Source organism: Pocillopora damicornis, chromosome 12 (genome assembly GCF_964200805.1).
Source record: "Pocillopora damicornis chromosome 12, jaPocDami1.2, whole genome shotgun sequence".
NCBI lineage: Eukaryota > Metazoa > Cnidaria > Anthozoa > Scleractinia > Pocilloporidae > Pocillopora > Pocillopora damicornis.
Window position 1 is genome coordinate 3,638,021 of NC_142681.1, and position 19,532 is coordinate 3,657,552.

A 19,532-nucleotide genomic window follows, 5' to 3' on the forward strand; every position below is an offset into this window, starting at 1 on the left:
GTGCCTTTTAACCTGGTCCATGGATTAAAATACAATAAGCGCGCATATTCGCCTATATGATAACGTGATTTTTATGCGCACTTAAATATGTGCGATGCAATACTGAGGAATCACATTAACGAGCTTCAGCAAAGCAAGCCGTCCGCCATTATTACATATGCTAATATTCCTCGTGTAGATCGCTTTTGTCAGTTCTTTGTATGATTCATTTCCTTTATTCTTCACCGGAAACGCTCGATTGCACTCTTAGTAAGACAAAGCTCCTCACCCTCCCCCCCAGTCTGGTATTTTAAAACTCACTACACCGACACTTTCTGCTAATACAATATGCAGGCGCGCAACGAGTGCAAGAGAGGTCATCGAGGTCGCGGGTTCGAATCACGCTATAGGAGTTATTTTCAATCTGGCTTGGGGGCCGAATAACTTCTCCCCGAGTATGATTTGAAGCTTGCGGCCCAGGAGTAACTCTCAAACTGGCTTGGGGGCCGAGGAACTCCTCCCCGCGGATTTTGCATTTTGTTCTTGCTGTTTTTTCTACTTTTTCTCCTTATTATCATCATTTTTATCTTCTTTTTTCCTATTCCCTTATTTTTGTTTCAGAGTAGTTTTCTTTTTCAGGCTACTTTATTAATTGTTAGTTATATTCTGAATCCCGTGGTGTTTTCTATTGCCCAGAAGTCGCCGGCAAAGACTCTTTTTCCTTGAAATAGAAATGATTTTGTTTTGCTTTAACCGTTTTATGTATTTTCTTAACCTTTTTTCTTCCTTTTACGTTTCTAATGTATTATCCATTTCAAGCTCGTCATCCTTCGATGAATGCAAGTTAGATGGAGGTAAACGTTTTCTCAGTATGTCTACGTGCCGAACTCTGACGTTGGGGTGTCGTTGTCCGATCATAAACTGACCTCAAGAGAAACTCACCGTTTCCACACCTTAAAAGCGTATGTCGATACGTACATGCTGCCAATCGACCGATGAAACGCATCATCGAATTCCCCAGCAAGTCTCGTGACAAAGGGTTCCTCTCAAATTCGCGGGAAAGGTCATTCCGAATTTACAATGCAATAAAAGAAATCCAAAACTTCATCGGAAAAAACAGAGAGAAAATTGGCAAAAAATTTTGTTTCTGAGCATTTATCCTTTAGGTCACTGAGGTCATTTTTCTGATACAGTTGTTGGTTCGTGTCAGTTGCGTTTTCTTTTTTTTCTATTCTTTCTTCTTCTTTTTCTTCTTTTTAGTTTTTTTTTTCGAATCAAGAGGTCCGCAAAGATGTCTCCTTGGGTAAGGGCGTAGCTAGGATTTTTGAGAGTGGAATCGCAAATTGACTACAGCCTTGCTAATCGTTAAGCACAATCCAATTGATGCAGCATGTCTTTCCCATTTCAAAAAAAAAAAACGTACGTTTGAAATTGTTAAACTTGCAACACCATCCTGGTGTGTTTCTTCCTCTGTCATATTGTTTATGGGGTTGAAATGGAAAAAAGCGGCAAAGCTTAGCCAGTAGAACATGTGCAATAATTGTTGTCTTTTGATTATTCAGGCGAACGCCTGCCGGGAGCGAAGTGCATGGTGACTTCCCTCCCGCTCACCCCGCTGCGGCCGCCCTTCGCTTACCACCGATTGCCTAAAACAAGCGACAGAAAAAAGGACGTTTCTTTTGCAGGCTACAACGGAACAGTGTTGAGTTTCAACTTTGTAATTTGTCCCCAGTTTGCTTTTTTGATAAAGAAAAATGTTGATTGGGTTATTTTCACTGTCTTTTTCCTAATTAAGATGTATAGCACGGTGTTTCAAAATAAGCAACATAGCTGTGCGTGACATGCAAAGATGGTCACGTCATCGCGTGATGCCACATACACTTACACAACATGCGATTGTTCTCAAATTCTCCAGAGGCCGGAGATGCACAGACATTTTCAAGGTCACCGGCTTTGGTCATGAATGTGGAGTGAAAAAAATTTGGTTTTATGGAGGGTCATCTCTATTGGTAGATGTTTATACCTTAGGATTAACAACGTTTGACGCTTTCCAAATTCCTCAGTGCCACCAGAGGACTTTCAACCCTTTATTTGGGGTCAATGTTGTGAATCAATTATTTTTTATTCGTTTCCGGTCGGAATCACAGATCATCGCCGGTCCTAATCTGTACTAATGCAGGCCAAGACGAGATCGTAGTTTCAAAAGATGGTCACTTGTAAACGCCGTAATTTTCATGGGTGTGATTTGTTCTTGTAGCGACGACAGAAATTGTGGGACAGAAGGCACTCTTGTGATTAACCATGGATCTATTACATTCCAACATTCAGGGTAAGCGTAAGAATAGGAAATCTTGTTTCTCGGTATGTCACTGAATTCCCATGTACGTCAAAAACCAAAATTTACCATCATTACCCTCTTATTGTTGATTTTATTTAATGCAAGTAGGAGGTAGGCAATATAAAACGATTTAGAGAGGTTAGCATGCATTTGGACATTGTTTATTTGTCACTGCGTAATTATCCATGCTTATCTATACTAGGTTCTTGAAAACATAAGAAGGTCTTATCACAGTGAGACATGATTGTCAGTGATTCTTCATGTTCTAGCGGGGAGGGAGTTCTTTAGCCCCTGTCTGCCCCACCACCCACAGAATAATTCTGTACAGTTCCTGTTTTAGGCCAGCGGCATCCAAATTACGCAATATGAGATGATGTTTTGTCACAACTTGTATGATACTCTATTAGTGGTGTGCAAAGGTCCTTGGTAAAGTCCACGAAGAATCCAAGACGATGAAATAAAATTATTTAATCTTCATTTCCCATAGATCGCCTGTGTTCCGGGTCCGGGTAGCAGTTCCACCGTGTCACGTGACCATGGCTCGCCCCGCTATGAACGAAGAATTTGCAGTCGTCGATCTTCCCTTTGAATATGTGAGTATGCCTGACGGACAAGTTTGCCCGGACCATTTCAGAGGATGGCTCCTAAAGTGGACGAATTACATCAAAGGATATCAAAAACGATGGTTTGTGCTTTCGAATGGCCTCCTCTCTTACTACAGGTATTGAATTCAGACCTGTGTCAATGTGGTTATGTTTTCAAGATGGCGGACGATCACTTTTAGATTTTTTCTTAACTAAAGTAAAATGTTTTGTTCTCCCTCAGAAGCCAAGCCGAAATGGCACATACGTGTCGAGGAACAATAAACTTGGCCGGTGCGTTTATCGATTCGGAAGATTCATGTAGTTTTGTCATTTCTAATGGAGGGACACAGATCTTCTACATGAGAGCCAGCTCTGAGGTTGAACGACAAAGATGGGTAACAGCTCTGGAATTGGCCAAGGCGAAGGCTATCAAAATGCTGGAGTCAGGTTTGCTGTTGTTATTTGCTTCTGTGATAAAGAAAATTGATCGCTGAAAGTTTTGTCAGTAGTAATTATTACAACTTAAGTTTAGCTCTATTTTAACCAAATATTATTCTAAATCGTTCGGGCAACTTGAACAAGATCGAATAGTGTGTGAAGCCATTTAAACTGTGCCTTAAGTTTTTATTTGTTAATTGTTTTTGGTGTTAAATGTGTTCTTTAATCGAGCGTGCAATCTAAGTTAGAGGATCAATATCAAAGGGTATGTGGTTGTTATTTATTCATTTCTCAAGTTTCGTTTTTGATGTGTGATATTTTATATTTCGGTGCCGGAAGAAATTATCGCAAAATAGCTGATATGGTGATTTTATTTTATGTCGACGTGTTTATCACATTCGTGTACCAGTACAGTTGTGATGTCACCTGGTATAAATGGTATATTCATTCAATATACCATGTAATGGTATATTCGTAATTGGGAGGGGACAGAGCAAAAACTGTGTCAAAATCTTTTACCTTCCGTCTAGCAACAACAAAGGGATTGTTGTCCATTACAGAGAACCCTGATAGGCCTGTGTATTTTTTTGATCCAACTCATTCTCATTTACCAAAATAATTCTTAATTGAATTGTATCTTTATCCGACATTCATCATGCCGAAATTCCAACTTATTGAAAACAACAGTGGACATAATTTGTGATGGTTTTAGCCACCAGATTCTCTCATTATTATGATCAGTGATAAGAAATTAATGGAAAAAGCAGCATATTTGTGAGGCTTTTGCTGTAGGCAATTTTATAAGATTTTTGTTGAAATTGTTAGAGGACTGGGTTCTAATTTATTTCAAACAAAAAAATGTATGACTGGACTTCAAAATCTTTGTTCTGATAGTTGAGACAAAGTTTAGCTGTTGTTTAACAAAACCGCGTCCTAAACAATCCTCAATTAAGCTGAACCTTTCATCTGAAAATTTATCTTTTATGAACAATGTCAAGAGGGCTGAGAGCTTCGGTGGAAGGACATTAAATCAAATCGACCCTCTTTTAGGGAAAAGCATGAGGCCCATTGATTGCATAAAACATTTTTTTGATTGTAAAAAACCAGCTTTAATTTGGATTCAAATTATTGTTTTCTCAAGTTTGTCAGCAACATATCAAAGGAGTTTTAGTCTATCAATGAAAATGTCAAAAATAAGGATTTTGATAAATTTTTTGATGGCTGATTGATGCTGATGCATGTTTTCAAATGTAAACTATTAAGTCTAGTTTGATGATACACATAAAGAACTCCGCAAGCATATGGAGATTAGATATCACTAGAATGGAATAGAGAACTAATTATTCTTTAGCACTGATTCCACTGTAGTTGTAGCTTAAAAAGTTATAATGAAGTGCTAACAGAAACAGGTTTCCTTGTATCCCCACAATTTAAGAAAATGGCGAAGAAGGGGGCAGGGGGCAGTTATTTGAAGATAGACTATGAGCAGTTCCTCCTTTTCAGCAAATTCTGTAGTGCAAGTCAAAATAAAGCAGAAAAAAAAATTGATGGTAGCTTGTTGCTGGCAAAGAAATTCTCGCAAGTTTGCCAACCAGCTTTGGAGTTATCCACCAAGTGTTTTGTTTTGCAAAAATATTTAAAGGGTGTGTCCCTGTAATGTCATCACTTGATAGCATGGTGGTGGAACATGTCAGTAAACTCAAGGAACTTTGCCTTCTAGTGGTTCAGTTACCAGAAAAGGACAAAGACTTCATAAATGTCCCCTCTAAAGAGAAAGTACAAGCACACACAGGGCAAAAGTTGTTATGCGATGGTTCCTAGACCACCGTGCCCTTCCTAATTATCTTCTTAGAAGTTTTGTTCTTGGGAGTCATCCTTACTGCAACATCTTTCCAGATTTCAAGTTTATTGTGTACCTCAAGATTTGAAGTGGTTTAATTTTCTGAGATCGCCTGTGTCTTGCAATGACATGAAGAGTGACTAGTAATTAAGATAAGGAATCTCTTTAGTTATGCCTAATTGAGATTAAAATTCAATGTCTAAAAACCATTCAGCTCTGGAAGGTCACTTCAAGAGCTCCCAGCAGATGCTAACATCAATCTTATTTTACTGATATTTTGAGTCATGAGATGGACTTCATGGAAAAGGAGAGACTGCTCGTTGTCTAATTCAAGGAGGGTGCTTATTTGAATCTGTGGCCTAGGAGGTGGGCACATATGCAGGGAAGCCCATTTATTATTGCATGGATGCTTGTGCGAGGAAACATGGTATATGGTATATTCTTTGGCCTAAATTTGATCTTGATTTATAAGTATATGAAATGCTACACATGTTAAGTGAAAAGGGCCCTAAGGGCACAAAGAAGAAGTGAAAAAAAAAAGAGAAAAAGTGTAGCATACAATCTGACTCTTCTTGTGCTCACTGGTAAAATGAGGTGTTTTGAAGCTGTGTTATCTTGAGTGAGTATTTATCTTTACACCAGTACCTTTTTCACAATAAAATAGACAGTTTTATTATGTTTCACTGTTGCTATGGGGCCAGAATTAACTTTTTTTAAGCCAGATTTTAAGTGCTTGTTAAATAATTTTGACTGAATCGTCAGAGGAAACTAATTGGTTGCCAAAAAATTGCCCCAACAGAAGAAGAAAATGTGTTATTTTTTATGAGCTTTCTTTGATACTGTTTTTGAATTACCACAAGTTGAGTGTTTATTATGGGAAAGAAACATGTTATGAAAGTTTCTTTTCTTGAGCACTGGTTTGCATGAAGAACATTGACAAGACTGTTTGAAGTGACCTCTCAGTAACTAGTATTTGAAGTCTGGCAATCATTAGTTTATTATCATTGGCACTGGTAACCAGCTGGTTGTAATTTGAACCCTGCAGTAAAGGTCTTTATGCTGGCCTGTGATGCCCTGCCATAAATTTTGGAATTCTCAGAGGTCAAGTACTTTTAAAGGTCTATTATTGAGATCCAGCCATTGTTAATCAGGTTGCTCATCACACTCACTTTTAAAAGCCTTTTTCCTCCCTTCTCTGCCCCTCCCTAAAGCTGGCTATTGCTAATCGTTTGTTTGTTTTCCACTGAGGCACTCAGTGTAATGGTGTCTTAACATGCCTTAAGGTGGCTCCACAGGGTTGTTGAGGTTTCCTTAGAGCACACCTACAGCTCCTGCAGACTTTCTAGGCACCATCCCAACATCATCTTAAGGCAATAGATCGTTTTCACGTGACGTCACAGAAATAATTTCCGCCATGTTGGTGCACATCCGAGTCACGTGTTTCAGTAAGAAATATATGCAAACAGAGTCCAAAGTTATAATTCTTCTCAGTTCACAGTCGAAAATTATGGCTTCCGAGGAAAAAAAAAATTCTTCGTCTGATCCTGACAATGTTGTTCAAATTCCACTGTCTGATTGATTACGCTAAAAAGCTGGATGGGAAAGTCAGAGAGCGCTACGTTAAGAAAATCTCGACGATTGGAATCGATCCTGCCTTGATAGAGGGGAAACACTTCGAACCTGACTGTCTTCCGCCGGTTGAATCGACAGATTTACTCTGTTATTTGGTTCTTGAGACCAGCTTTTACACGCAAAAGCAATTTAAAGCCTTTCGCAGTCTGGAAGCTTACAATCAAATGGTTTCGGGGTTTGTTTACAACGTGCAAGGGCATATGGTCGCAAGCAAGTTTGTCGTGTTGGCAAAAGTGCGGCACTCTCAGCGGATGAACGAGGCCTTGATTCCAATCTGGATCATTACCGAGAAAGATGGAACAATAAACTGCGCGCATGGTCTTGGATACAACAAACACCAAGCCAACAGTCACGCACATGACAACAAACACCAAGCCAACAGTCACGCACATCACATCACATCATGCTCTGGCCATGAGATTGGACGGTCTATTGATGAAGACCTCAAAGCAGTCAATAATTACTGTAGTTTTGTTGCCAAAGGCAACTTGAAAGCATTGAGGCATGGTCTGCCATAAGTCCTCACGCTCTGGCCACCTTATGAGAAAGGCTAATCTAGCATCAAGGACGACCATCCATGCAGAGAATGTCCTTGAAACTGTTGCAATGGAAATACCAAAGCGGTAAGCAAGATCCTGCATTGGCATGTTCAGTTTAAGTTTCATTAAAGTGAGAACAAATTCTTGAAACTGTGACAAAGTTGGCGACTTTCTTACAACGAATTTCGAAACATACGGTAAAACTGTTTGCAGGACATCATAAGCAGGCAATCCAGTGTAAAATCTCACCTTCTCGTTGTCATTTGCGAAGTAAGCCTCATCGAATGGTGGTTTGGCAGTCGAGATGTGAAATAAATAATCGAACCCCTCAGTTTGAGTAGCTGTTCCTGTTTCAGTTTCCACTTCCATCGCTGAGTCCAAATTGAAAGAAATGTCACTGACCTTTTCCCCTGGTTCGCCAATTTTTTGTCGCTTAGCCTCGATTTCTTCCCTGAGCCGCTTTTCATTTTCTGCCTCAACACGCTTCATCTCACGATCTCTGACCCTCTCGTCTCGTTTCCCGGCAGCTTCTAGATCTGCTTGAAGCTTTTCTGCGGCATCACATTTATTATGGCCTAAATTCTGGGTTGGAATCCAATCTGGATTGTACCTATCCCACAGTTTTGCAGCTTTCCCTGAGATAAAATGTCTACCACAGACTCGTCCGTGCTCCAAAATGCTGTCCGTGAGGTCTTTTCGGCTGATGGCAGAAATCCATTTTTTCGCCTTTCCTCGCTAAGAATTCTTATTTCGTCGCCTTGATTCGTTACAACTGAAGGAATTCTTGCCATATAAACTCCTTTATCACGAACAGTTCGGGTTCCACAGCCAAAAATCGCACACAAAACCTTTTTTTAGAGCTCACGCGATACGAGTTCACTGTTTACGTGTGCACCAATATGGCGGCCAATTGTAAAGTGGTCACGTGACTGAAAACGATCTATAGGTTTAAATTTCTTCATGCGCATTTTATTTTGTAATGCATGTGGTAAGTGGATGGTTTAATTCTTGCAACTGTTTTACCTCAAAGTAATATTCTCTTTTTCTTTTGTGTGAATATTTGATCTGCTCCTTAAAAGCTGTAGTGCAATTCCTGAGCATACACGTTTCCAGGTAAAGTAGTATTTATTTGATATCGTGACCTGTACGACCCCAAGCAAGCACTCCCACAATAAACTATAGTGGAAGCTGATGTGTGCAGGGCCGGATGGGTTGATGTGAGCCAGTCTGGAAAATGCTGTCTGGCCCTGCGCTACACAGTTCTTTTGCATTTTCCAAGAACGTGGATTGAATTGTGGACTTCAGCTTGAAATAAAACAAGTGAGAAAAGGAGTCTTGCTTCTTAATGAATTACAAGTTTCTTGTCCTGACTTGATGGAAAGAGAAAAGTTTTGCTTTAGAGTCTCTTTATTAATTTTCCAATGCATGCCCATGGTTATAATTTTTTAAGTGAGTATGTTCTATTTAGGTTAAAACAAAATTTTGGAAATTTTGACTCCTATTTGTTTGTTTGATGAAATACTTATTGACTGAGTTTGGTTAAGTCAGACTGGAAAACATTTGGCTCTCGATCCATGCGTCATGACCTTGAGCCAAATAATTCCCTTCTGGTCCTCTTATCAGTCAATAATTACATAAAATTATAGTATTTGCTTTGTGGTTTACTGCTATATTTTCATGCAAAATTATATGAAGATGTCACATTGTTCAATTATTGAATTCTATCTGTGTCAAATATTTTAATTTCCATCTAAAGCAATTTAGAAAACTTCCTGTAATGATTTGGGAATACATTTAAATGTACTTGTGCTTAGAGTATATTATCATTATTTTTCCTGCTGAAAAAATGCTAAAAGTAGAGTAGGGAAATTTTTTTTTTTGTCATTGTCAATTCAATTTGTTTACCTTGTGAGAAGAGGGGAAATCTTCCCAATTATTTTTGGAAGATTGAGGGATTCATGCTTTTCTTGATACAGACAGCTGTAGATGCTTAGCTTATTAGCTCAGGAAGTCATCAATTTTTAGGGTAACAATTTGTTTCTTAGCAACAAAATCTAATCTTGATCATCAGTGTACCCAATGAAAAACTTGTTATTCATAATGGTGATATGTTGTGTAATGCATTTTTTACAGGTACCAGAACTTTTAAGCTAGAAACCTGTGTTGTATGTGTGGGATTTAAGATAATTTAGTGGTAAAATCCAAGAAAAATTCATTTGGTAGAAAGTAAAAACCTTGGACTCCAAGAGAGATCTAATTCAAGACAGGTATTAAAATATAAATTAGCATATAGTTAGTGAGTGTTCTTATTTGCATAATCCTTTGCAATAAATTTAGGGTCTGCCAATACTTTGGTTGTTATATTCTTGGCTGGATTTGTGGTTGTGGTTTTGCTGCCAGTAGGATTGTATGTGAACAATCAAACAAGTTCATGTTGGACTCGCTTTTTAAACACAAGGGCTTGGTGGATTGATGGGTGATTTCACGTTTAAAACCTGAGGGCAGAATTCTTGACTGTTTCCTCTATGGTTGCTCAGTTCTTGTGTGTGGAGTTCATGCTACCACTTGAAATGCAACAAGTCATCAGGAGATATCATTGATGGTGGATTGCAGAGAGGATTTTAGGAACAGTTCTTGTAACTAAATTTATATCCAAATTAATTTTGTCATCATTGCCTGCTCATCTTTTGTGCTGTTTTGCTATCTGTTTGAAGATGAAATTGTCTGGTCAAGGTGTGTGTGTATTTTCTTAGGTTGTTTTTCTCTCTGGTTAAATGAATTATAAATTAGTAACTCCTAAATTTATTGTTATGGTTGTCTGCTTTGTGTGGTAGCCATTTTGTAGTGGTTCATCTTTATTTATTGCGTTCATTGGGTTTAGGCTGACAGGTACCTGTGTCAAAAGTGGATTTACACCTCCTAAAATTTCCTCAGTGCTTTGAACCAAAGGCTTTACTTCAAGTGTTTACTTGATTTGGCTTAGTGGCATCTGCAAATCAATAAATATTTTTACCAATTTTTCTTTTCTGGTTTTTAAGTCCGTCTACTTGTGGTATCTTTATTATGTTGACAGAAATTGTGGCCAACATGCAGATTTATGTAAATTTCATCTCATGCATTTTGACAAAATAGGAGCACTGTTAGTTGTTATTTGCAGGTTTTCTGATATCAAATTATGGCACAAAATCTTCAGTTGATGTTGCATGTATTCCTCACTATTTGCCTTGAAAATTATCAAATTTCTTGGATTGGATGAAAATGTAATTCATTGAGTGAACAGTTCCAAGTTGAGGAGAAAATAATGTTCTCAAAGTGCCATAATTTCTTGTGATGTTTTTGTGGAGATTTGTAAGGCAAAAGTCACGGAAGAATAGCTTATTGGTGTACAGTGATGGGGAATCAATCAAATCAGGATCCACTGAATCACGGCAAAAGCTTTGCACAAGTTGTCCTTGGTCTTGTAAACATGGCATAGGTAAATAGAGGTGTTGTGCCTCATCATGCGAGTTAGGTTTGACAACATTTGTTCAACTTGATCAAATTTGTTTCTATATTTAAAAACAGTTAGTTTTTAGACTTGCTTCCATATAGTTTTGCAGATTCTGAAATTCTCAGTGGTGATGTAATTATCATGTTCATGTATACTGTGAATTGTTTATTATATTTTGTCAAGTGCATTTTACTTAACTGCATTTTACAAATGGTTGTCAACTGTAGTCTGCACAACAGAAATTGCAAAATATCTTTGCATAATCCATCCTCTCACCTAACACCAGATTGATTCTGGCTTCCTTTTAAATGAACAACTCCAAGATTTCTTTTTTCACTATTTTCTGTTTTTCAAAATGGTTTTTGGTTGATTGATTCAGTTGCTACTTTGCCAGTTGCTTATTAAGATACATTGATATATTACAGTTATTTTATGGGACCATTATTTATTTCTTTTAAAATGTTTTTCTCCACTTTAAGCATTATCAGTTAAAAAGATATCAAACCTTGAGAATTTTATAGATCATTTTTATGATAAAGTTTTTCTTGAAAGCAGCGGAACGCAATTCAAATAATGTTATTTTTTATTATAGCCAGTATTTGTTTTCTCAAAATTTTGCTTACCCAAGAATTGCAGGCAAAGGCAGATGTGTGTTATTACCTTAGAGTTAACATTATTGGACTTTTCCAACTTTGAGCAATTGGGCCTTTATGTAACATGAAAATTTTGCAGGAGTTTATTTTGGGGATAGGCAAGTTTAGAAGGAAGTTTAGCTGTTTTTGGTTCAAGCTGTAGAACATGAATTTGGAAATAAAAAACTTATTTGCTATTTTCAACCAACTCTAACAAAGTGAAGACAAATTAATGGATTTAGAAGCAGAGTTTCTTATTTGACTAAAGTTAGCAAATCCCTTCAGCATCTTATTTTGTAAGATTTTTTTCAATGAAAATGTCAATTTGAAGATAAAGTTATCTTTGTAAGGTTCATATTTGTTTGAAGTGCATTATGTATGCATTTTGGATCTGCAAAAGGAAAAGTATTGTTTGTGAAAATTTTGCTGGAGGTCTTAATTTTGAATACAATAATTTGCATTGACACTGATAAAGAATGATTTCCACAGATCTCCTCATGTTGAACTTTTTTTCACATTTACAATACTTTGTGAGAGATTTTCCTGACTTTACAACTTTTTTTAAGAAAGGATTTTGATCAAGGAATGTTGTAGCGTGAGAAAAGTGTACTACAATAAAAGTGTAAGAAGAGAAACTGATTGATATTATACACATCTGGGAAAAAAGTTACTTGGATTCTTGAAATTTATTTTGAGAATAGTGTGTGGTAGCCAGAGAATTCTTTGATCTTTGGTTACTTACATATGCACTGTTAATCCTTCTGCTCCCAAGTTTCAAGTAGTTATTCTACCAACTGAATGTCATACTTTCATTTTTAAATTAGACAGGAGGATTCAATTTTATATCAAGATAACAGTGTCAAGCTTATAAGCTTGTCTTTCCTCAAAACCTGGTTTAAAGTTAACGAATTGGAATCTCAAGGAGAAGTTACAAGTTAATCACTTTGAGGAGTTAAAGGATGATGAGCTGTGACTTTTTATACAACTCTTTGGTAAAGTGTTTTTTTCTTGTTTTATTCCAGATGAGGAGGAGGATACCAACAGTGAAAAAGCTGAGAACATTAAACCACTAAATGCCAAGCTCGAAGACCTGCAGACTTGCAATGATCTTGTAGGCAAGCATGGCTCAGCCTTGCAGCGTTCTATTGTTGAGCTTCAGGAGGTGGAAGATAATCCTGCCTTGGCTGCAAAACTCAAGTTTGTGAACGAGAAAGCCACTCTTTTTCGGATAACAGCAAATGCCATGATTAGTGTAAGTAACAGAGGATAAGTGTTCAAATGACTACAGAACTGGAATGACCTATGTGAATGGCAAGTGCTCAGACACGATAAGATATTTGGGCAGGCAAGCAAGTAGGAAACACAATTATTTTCTGTGTTTGAAGGGCAGTTTTTTTTTTTTTTTACAGAGATACATTTTAAGAATATTGAGGTATAAGTTATGGTTACTGTTTTATTGTTTTGGTGGTAGTGGGTTGGTCTGTTATTTTTTAAAGATTTGTTCTTAATGCTTATCCAAAATGGCTTCAAAACTCATAAAATCGTGCACAGGGTGGTTACTTTTTTCTCAATGTGACTTCTGAAAAAAGTGAATTTATTTTTAACTGTCATCAAATTCACTGTCAAGCTTGAAATTTTTCCACAAAGAAACTTTTGTTTTGGTTATTTTCTATTCTCAAAATTTTATTGTAAGACAGAGTTTTGGGTGTATTTGTTCCTTTTATTACCCTTCTAGTAAATTCTTCATTGTATGTCATCACTTAATGTCAATTAAGTTAAGTCTTCACAGCCTTCAATTCATATTCTTTACAGCCTAATCCATGTTGATAATTAAAGTTGAAAAATTCTCTCTCTTAATCTAACATAACAGGCATGTGCAGAATTCCTGGAACTTGCTCAGACACAGGAAAAGAGGTGGCAGAAGAGTTTACAGCTAGAGCGTCAGCGAAGAATCAATCTTGAAGAGACAGTAGAAGCCTTAGCTAAACAGCATAACACTCTTGAGAGAGCTTGTCGAAAAAATACATCTAAGTTACCTGATTTACCAGAATCTGAACTGGGTCACGACAGTGACGATGAAGAAGAGGAGTTGGAAGAAGATGAAGAAAACGCTGAATTTTTTGATGCGATAGCAGAGCACCCTGAAGGTTTCACATTATCTGTGAGCAAAAGCCGTGAGAGTTTACAAAGCTCTAGCTCAGAGCAGAGTGTTGGTATGGATGGAGAGAATGCCAAACCCTTATTGGCAAGAACTTTGTCAGATACAACTGGACAAGCCTCAGCAGAAATAAAACAGGAAGCGTCTAAGGACAGTGTAACTGGAACGTCTGAAACATCAATTGCTAAAGACACAGAAGGATCAGATGTTGCTAGTGATGGTAGATCCATTAGCACTGATCCAGATAACAAGGCAGTCATGGCACCATTTACTGTTGGAGGCTCCTTTGCTGTCACTGTTAGTCTATGTTTCATTTTCTTTCCTTTGATAAGTGTGTTATACTAAACAAGTATTAAGTCCATACAGTAAATGCTCAGGCGATAAATCAAAGGATAAAAAGTTAGGATCAGTAGCCTGAAGTACAAAAAAAGAAGATAGGGTTAGCAAAATATTTCTTTTGTCTCTACCTTGTGCCTGATTAGTTTGAGAAAGTTTTTGATTCATGCAAAACTGAATGATGCATGTCAAAAGCATGACTTTATGCTGAATTTCAAGAAAATGCTCAGCAAAAGCATGAAAGGGGTTGGCAATAAATGACAAGTAATTTGGGAAACAAAGACGGCTTTATGTTTTTGTGGTCCATACAATACAGGAAAGCTCTCTTTAGTTTTCCAATCACAACACAACACATGTAGTAACCAAGAGTTATCATAAGTGAGTTAAAGCCAGAGATAGACAAGGAAATTTTAATGACTACAAGGAGATTAATTTTTGTCATTGATTATGAGAATACTAGGCAGTTTTCTAAGCTGACTGCAGCATTCTTGCCACCCTAGTCAATTCTATCTTCATCTTGTCTATTTGAATGTTTAAAACCACGGAAATGGAGGTACAAGGCCATTGTTTGCAAACTATATTGCCTTCTCTATTAATCATCAATAGACAATTTCTCTATACCATGCACACACAGCAATTCTTGCTGATTTTCTCATTTTGAGCACAAATGACAAATAATTGACATTCTTGAAACAGTGCAAGGCATTATGAGTCAACAATATCCCATTGTCTCCTATAATAGTTTTAAAGTGTTTTTCAAGGTAATAAATTTATTGATGTATTTTCTTTAGCAATCTACTGAAAGGCTTGGGACTAAGCTCTTCAGGAAGAAGATCCCAGACAAGCCAGACATCAGCATTAACTTGTGGAGCATTCTGAAGAACTGTATAGGAAAAGAGTTATCTAAAATACCCATGCCCGTGAGTAGATCAGACTTTCACAAGTTTGTTTCTGTTCATGTTTAATTAACAAACTCCTGCAATTTATGTCTTTTTATATAATTTCTCAACTCTTTTATCCCCACATTGTACTCCCCTTTAACTGTCTTGCATTTCCTTGTAAATTAGTTTGGAGAATTTACAAGGTTCTGTCAAAGCAATATGTCCCAGCAATGAACACCAATACCTCGATTGTTAGAAGGTACCTCACTGTGCATACAATGGATTCAAACCTTTTTGGATTATATTGGCTCTTAAATTAATTTCTCTATACAATAAGTTTTGAATAAGGCCAAGTTCAAAACATTCTTGGAAGTGTTGTTTATGTTCTTCCAGATCCCTGGTAACCTTCTGAAGAATGCATACAACCATCATCATATTCTGTCTCTGTTATGTTGTTTCTTCTTCAACTCTTTCTTGCACTCGGTGTCAGCTAAGATTCTTGTTTGAGAGATTTTCAACAATCATTGTAGGTGAACTTCAATGAGCCAATTTCAATGCTTCAGAGGCTCACAGAAGAGCTTGAATACACAGACCTTTTAGACAAAGCTGCAGCATGTGAAACATCCACAGAGCAGATGTGCTATGTAGCAGCATTTACAACATCCTCTTACTCCACAACTGCCACGAGAACTGGAAAGCCATTTAACCCCTTACTTAGTGAAACATTTGAATTTGACAGAACAGAGGATTTAGGATGGCGATCACTTGCTGAGCAGGTATTTGACATTTGATACATGTAGATATAGATAATATTTCTACTTCAATAACTTACCATGCAAGTCAGATAACATATCATGTCAATGGGATACTAACATTAAAGTAAAGGATGGATCAGTAACCTTTTGACCCCTTCTGGTGACTAGCATCTAATTTCTCCTTACAGTATTGCACCAAATCACACATTAAAGTCACAAGGATAAAGGAAATGATCACTAACTAAAGAAGCTCTTGATTTTTAAACAGATTCTCCTTATCAGCACATTAGGAATGTTTAGGGGACAGTATAGAGAATGTGCATACTGATGATAGGATGTAAAGGATTCAGTTAAGAGGGCACTGTTGTAGTATTGACAATATTTCTGATGCAATGTAATCATTAGGAAAATCATCAAGGACATTCTTGCAAAATTTATTGCAAAAATTGCAAAATGAAGACTCTTAAGATTAAGCTCCAATTGATTTATTTGTTTCTTGCAAGACATTTTCTGCAAAGAGTATCAATATGCCACTGAAAGACTTCAATGTTACAGAAATCTGTGATGTTTATTCTAGGTGAGCCACCATCCTCCAGCATCTGCCCTTCATGTAGAGCATAAAGAGTGGATCTTCTGGCAGGAATTCACTTGTACAAGTAAATTCCGTGGCAAATATTTACAAGTCATTCCACATGGTGTGGCGCATCTCAAGTTTAACAAGTCTGGAAATCATTACACCTGGAAAAAAGTCACTACAACTGTCCATAATATCATTGTTGGGAAGCTGTGGATTGATCAGGTTAGATGAGAGATCTGGTAATTAATATTGGATATCAATTCTCCTTACTCTGTGTTAAATTTCTCATAACTTTAGCTATGAGAATTTGGTGCTAAATGAAACTATAAATATTGCATAGTTTATTTTCTTCTGTATTGTCATCTCTTTTCTGCTAGCAAATAATGGAACAGAGGAACAACAAATCAAGTTGTAGATGTATGAGATTAAATAAATGATAGGATGGAAGAAAGGATAAAGGAATAAATTGGAATTTGTAGATTTTTAAGTTACTGTTCCACAGTGGATTCTTCATCATTGCCCATGTAAATTAAATTGTGCAGATGATATAATGCTCTCTTGGTCTTGATAATTCTAATGTGGAAAAAACCCCTTGGAAAAAATGGAATTTCAAGCAGCAGTTTTTGGTGGTAGTTGTTGTTTGGTCTAGAATTGTTATGTTGTGTTGGATATTTCCTTCCTGTCTCAATTACTTTATCTTTGCATGTTTCCCTGTTGTTTTCTTAGTCGGGTGAGATGGACATTGAGAATCACACAACTAAAGATGTTTGCCATCTTAAATATGATGCTTACAATTATTTTGGAAGGGACACACCTAGAAAGGTATTGGCAGCATTTTTTTTTTCTCAACTTTTTGCATGGCCTTTTTGGCTGCTGTGGGGGGAGGGGGAGGAAATGGGGGGTAGTTTTGTGATCAGTGTGATCATGTTACAGTTGTCAGTCTGTCAGTCAACATATTGTTGTGGTACTGAGAATTTCACTATAATAGGCTAATGTTGACAGTTTTGGGTAGAACATGTGTTGGTCAAAGGGCAAAGAGTGAGGGACAGAAACAAGGTAAGGTGGCAGCACTGAATAAAGAGTGTTAGTTGTACAGTATGATGGTCATATGCACCTGCAGGGGCCATGAGAATACATGATAAGGGATTACATGCATTAAATTGTTTCCTAAACCCTCTAACTCTCAGAAGTGATTAACTTAAAAAAATTTTCCCTTTAATAACCATACATTCTCCAGTGAACAGGTAACAAGAACACTCATACTTATCAGATAAAAGTTGTTATCTTGATCTAACACAAAATTCTCAAAAATTAAATTTAAAAGGAAATGTAAAGCAGCTCCAGGAGAGAAGTGTCAATCAGATCTTGGGACTTAAAGAGTTAAAACAAGTTCTTGAGGGCCTCAAAACTCAACCCTCCCTTCTTGTAATTTTGTTCTTAATTCAGTACACTTAATACTCAATTCTCAAAGCTTTGAAGAATTGAGATCAGCTTTGAGTTTGGGCGGTCAACTTACAATTAAGTAGTACTTTGGTGGCATTTTGGTGGATTTGAATCTTACACCCCAAGCAATTTGAGTGTTAGAAAGAAAAACATTATTGTCTTGTAGGTGACAGGTGTGATTACAGACTCATCAAAAGTGGTCAGATATGTGATATCAGGAACATGGGACAACAAGCTGGATGGAGCCAAGGTTGTGTACCATAGATCTCCTTCAAATGTGAAGCAGCCAGCATCTACTCCACACAAGAGCCAGGCACAGACTTTACCACCAGTCACTTTGTGGAAGAAAAATCCAGCATTGTAAGTTTAATTGTTGACAAACTTTGCCCAACAACAACTCAAAAGGATACCCCATGGAAACCTGCCAGTGAAATCAGTTTGACTGTATCCTTGTTAGTTCTGTTAACTAACCAAAGATGCAATTTAATAGTGATATTTTTTTATTGTGAAAAAAAATTGGGATATTGACATTGCACTTTGGGTATGGCTAATTTTCATAGCATTAAATTATTTCCTCAATCATTTTGTTCTCAGGCCTGGTTGCGAGAAAATGTATTATTTCACTGAGTTTGCTCTGGCCCTCAATGACTCTGATGATAGTGTTGCCCCAACCGATTCTCGGAGAAGACCAGACCAGAGGCTCATGGAAAACTGTAAATGGGACGAAGCCAATCAGGAGAAGCAGAAATTGGAGGAAATGCAACGAATAAGAAGGCGCAAGCGTGAGGCAGAGGCCTCAGAAGCACAGGCAGAGGGAAAAGTTTATGAAGGTTACAAGCCCGTTTGGTTTGAAAACGTTGTGGATGAAGTGACAGATACTGCTGTGCATGTGTACAAAGGGGGCTACTGGGAAGCTAAGGAAAGACAAGATTGGAGTCTTTGTCCAGAGATCTATTAGCAACATCCACTCAGCAGTCTCCCAGATTTTACTGATAGTAAGCTGAATATGATGTCACTGCTTGTGTCATTCCTCAAACCTCTGGTCATCTTCTTTTTGGAAAGTATCAAATGGCGCACTATACATGTGGGTCAAACATTTTGTGGGTGAATTTGCTGAAGTCTGGCTGTTTAGTGACACTACTGTTTTCCAATAAATGAAATAACTCAGAGATTTGATTTTTAAAGTGGAAAACTGTAAATACATTGCAACAGCCAAAAGAAGCCTACAAAGAGACAAGAATGAACTCTATTACTGAAAAGTGCATTTGTTTTTATTTCTCAATTCTGAACATGGAAAAGTAGAAGACTTTTGTTTAAGGAAAGATGCAGACAGATACAATTCACTTGACTGATGAATAAGATTTAGAAGACGTTTTGGGGTGTTGATGTTCAATTTAGGTTTGCTGAAGTACCAAAGATCTCCCTACTGTGATAGCGTTGACAAAGCCAAATGCACTTATCAAAATTAAACTTGTAAGACAGTTTTGACACTGTGATTTATCAGAGAAATTTTATGAAATTCAGTGAGCTGCTATGTGACTGTAGGATTATTTATCAATTGTGCTTTGGATAATGTTCATGAGACAGCAGTCCTCAGCTGAATTAGAGACTAACACAATTTATAATAGATTTCAAAATTGTTCGTATCAATTTCTGGTATTAAATTTAAAATAGTCAAAATAAAAACTCAGATGTTTTGTTCTTTTGTGGTTTAGTTAAGGTTTCTGATGATTCATTCAGATTTAACTTACCTTGAGTTTCATGTGAAAAGAAACAGGATGCTCTTGACATTCCTAATCTTGACATTTTCTTGACATCCATTCACATTCATTCTCATTCATTTTCATTCATTCTCTTGACATTCCTAATTGACATTCATTCTCATTTTCTTTCATTCTCATTCATTCTCT

The 19,532-nt window shown here is 37.1% G+C and overlaps 1 protein-coding gene across 3 annotated transcripts; it reads left to right on the plus strand.

The window, feature by feature from the left end:
* The first annotated feature begins 1,846 nt into the window (after nucleotides 1-1,846).
* LOC113684717 (oxysterol-binding protein 1) lies at nucleotides 1,847-19,308 on the plus strand. 3 transcript variants are annotated; one of them, XM_027202112.2, is made up of 11 exons: nucleotides 1,847-2,308; nucleotides 2,805-3,038; nucleotides 3,143-3,348; nucleotides 12,495-12,724; nucleotides 13,343-13,927; nucleotides 14,758-14,886; nucleotides 15,378-15,623; nucleotides 16,180-16,401; nucleotides 16,906-17,001; nucleotides 17,789-17,982; nucleotides 18,217-19,308. In XM_027202112.2, the coding sequence occupies exons 1-11, from the start codon at nucleotides 2,214-2,216 to the stop codon at nucleotides 18,578-18,580; spliced, it is 2,601 nt and encodes an 866-aa protein (XP_027057913.2). In that variant the 5' UTR covers nucleotides 1,847-2,213; the 3' UTR covers nucleotides 18,581-19,308. The 3 variants fall into 3 exon arrangements, with proteins under 3 accessions (XP_027057913.2, XP_027057918.2, XP_089046223.1); XM_027202117.2 differs by lacking the exons at nucleotides 1,847-2,308; nucleotides 2,805-3,038; nucleotides 3,143-3,348 and adding an exon at nucleotides 9,663-10,083; XM_089190097.1 differs by lacking the exons at nucleotides 1,847-2,308; nucleotides 2,805-3,038; nucleotides 3,143-3,348 and adding an exon at nucleotides 10,469-10,825.
* The last annotated feature ends 224 nt before the right edge of the window (nucleotides 19,309-19,532 follow it).

Bases quoted from the DNA above. Each gene is read 5' to 3' on its own strand.
- LOC113684717 (XM_027202112.2), top strand. From the start codon at position 2,214: ATGGGTGTGATTTGTTCTTGTAGCGACGACAGAAATTGTGGGACAGAA. The intron at 3,349-12,494 runs GTTTGCTGTTGT...GTTTTATTCCAG, and splicing joins TATCAAAATGCTGGAGTCAG to ATGAGGAGGAGGATACCAAC. The intron at 12,725-13,342 runs GTAAGTAACAGA...CTAACATAACAG, and splicing joins CAGCAAATGCCATGATTAGT to GCATGTGCAGAATTCCTGGA.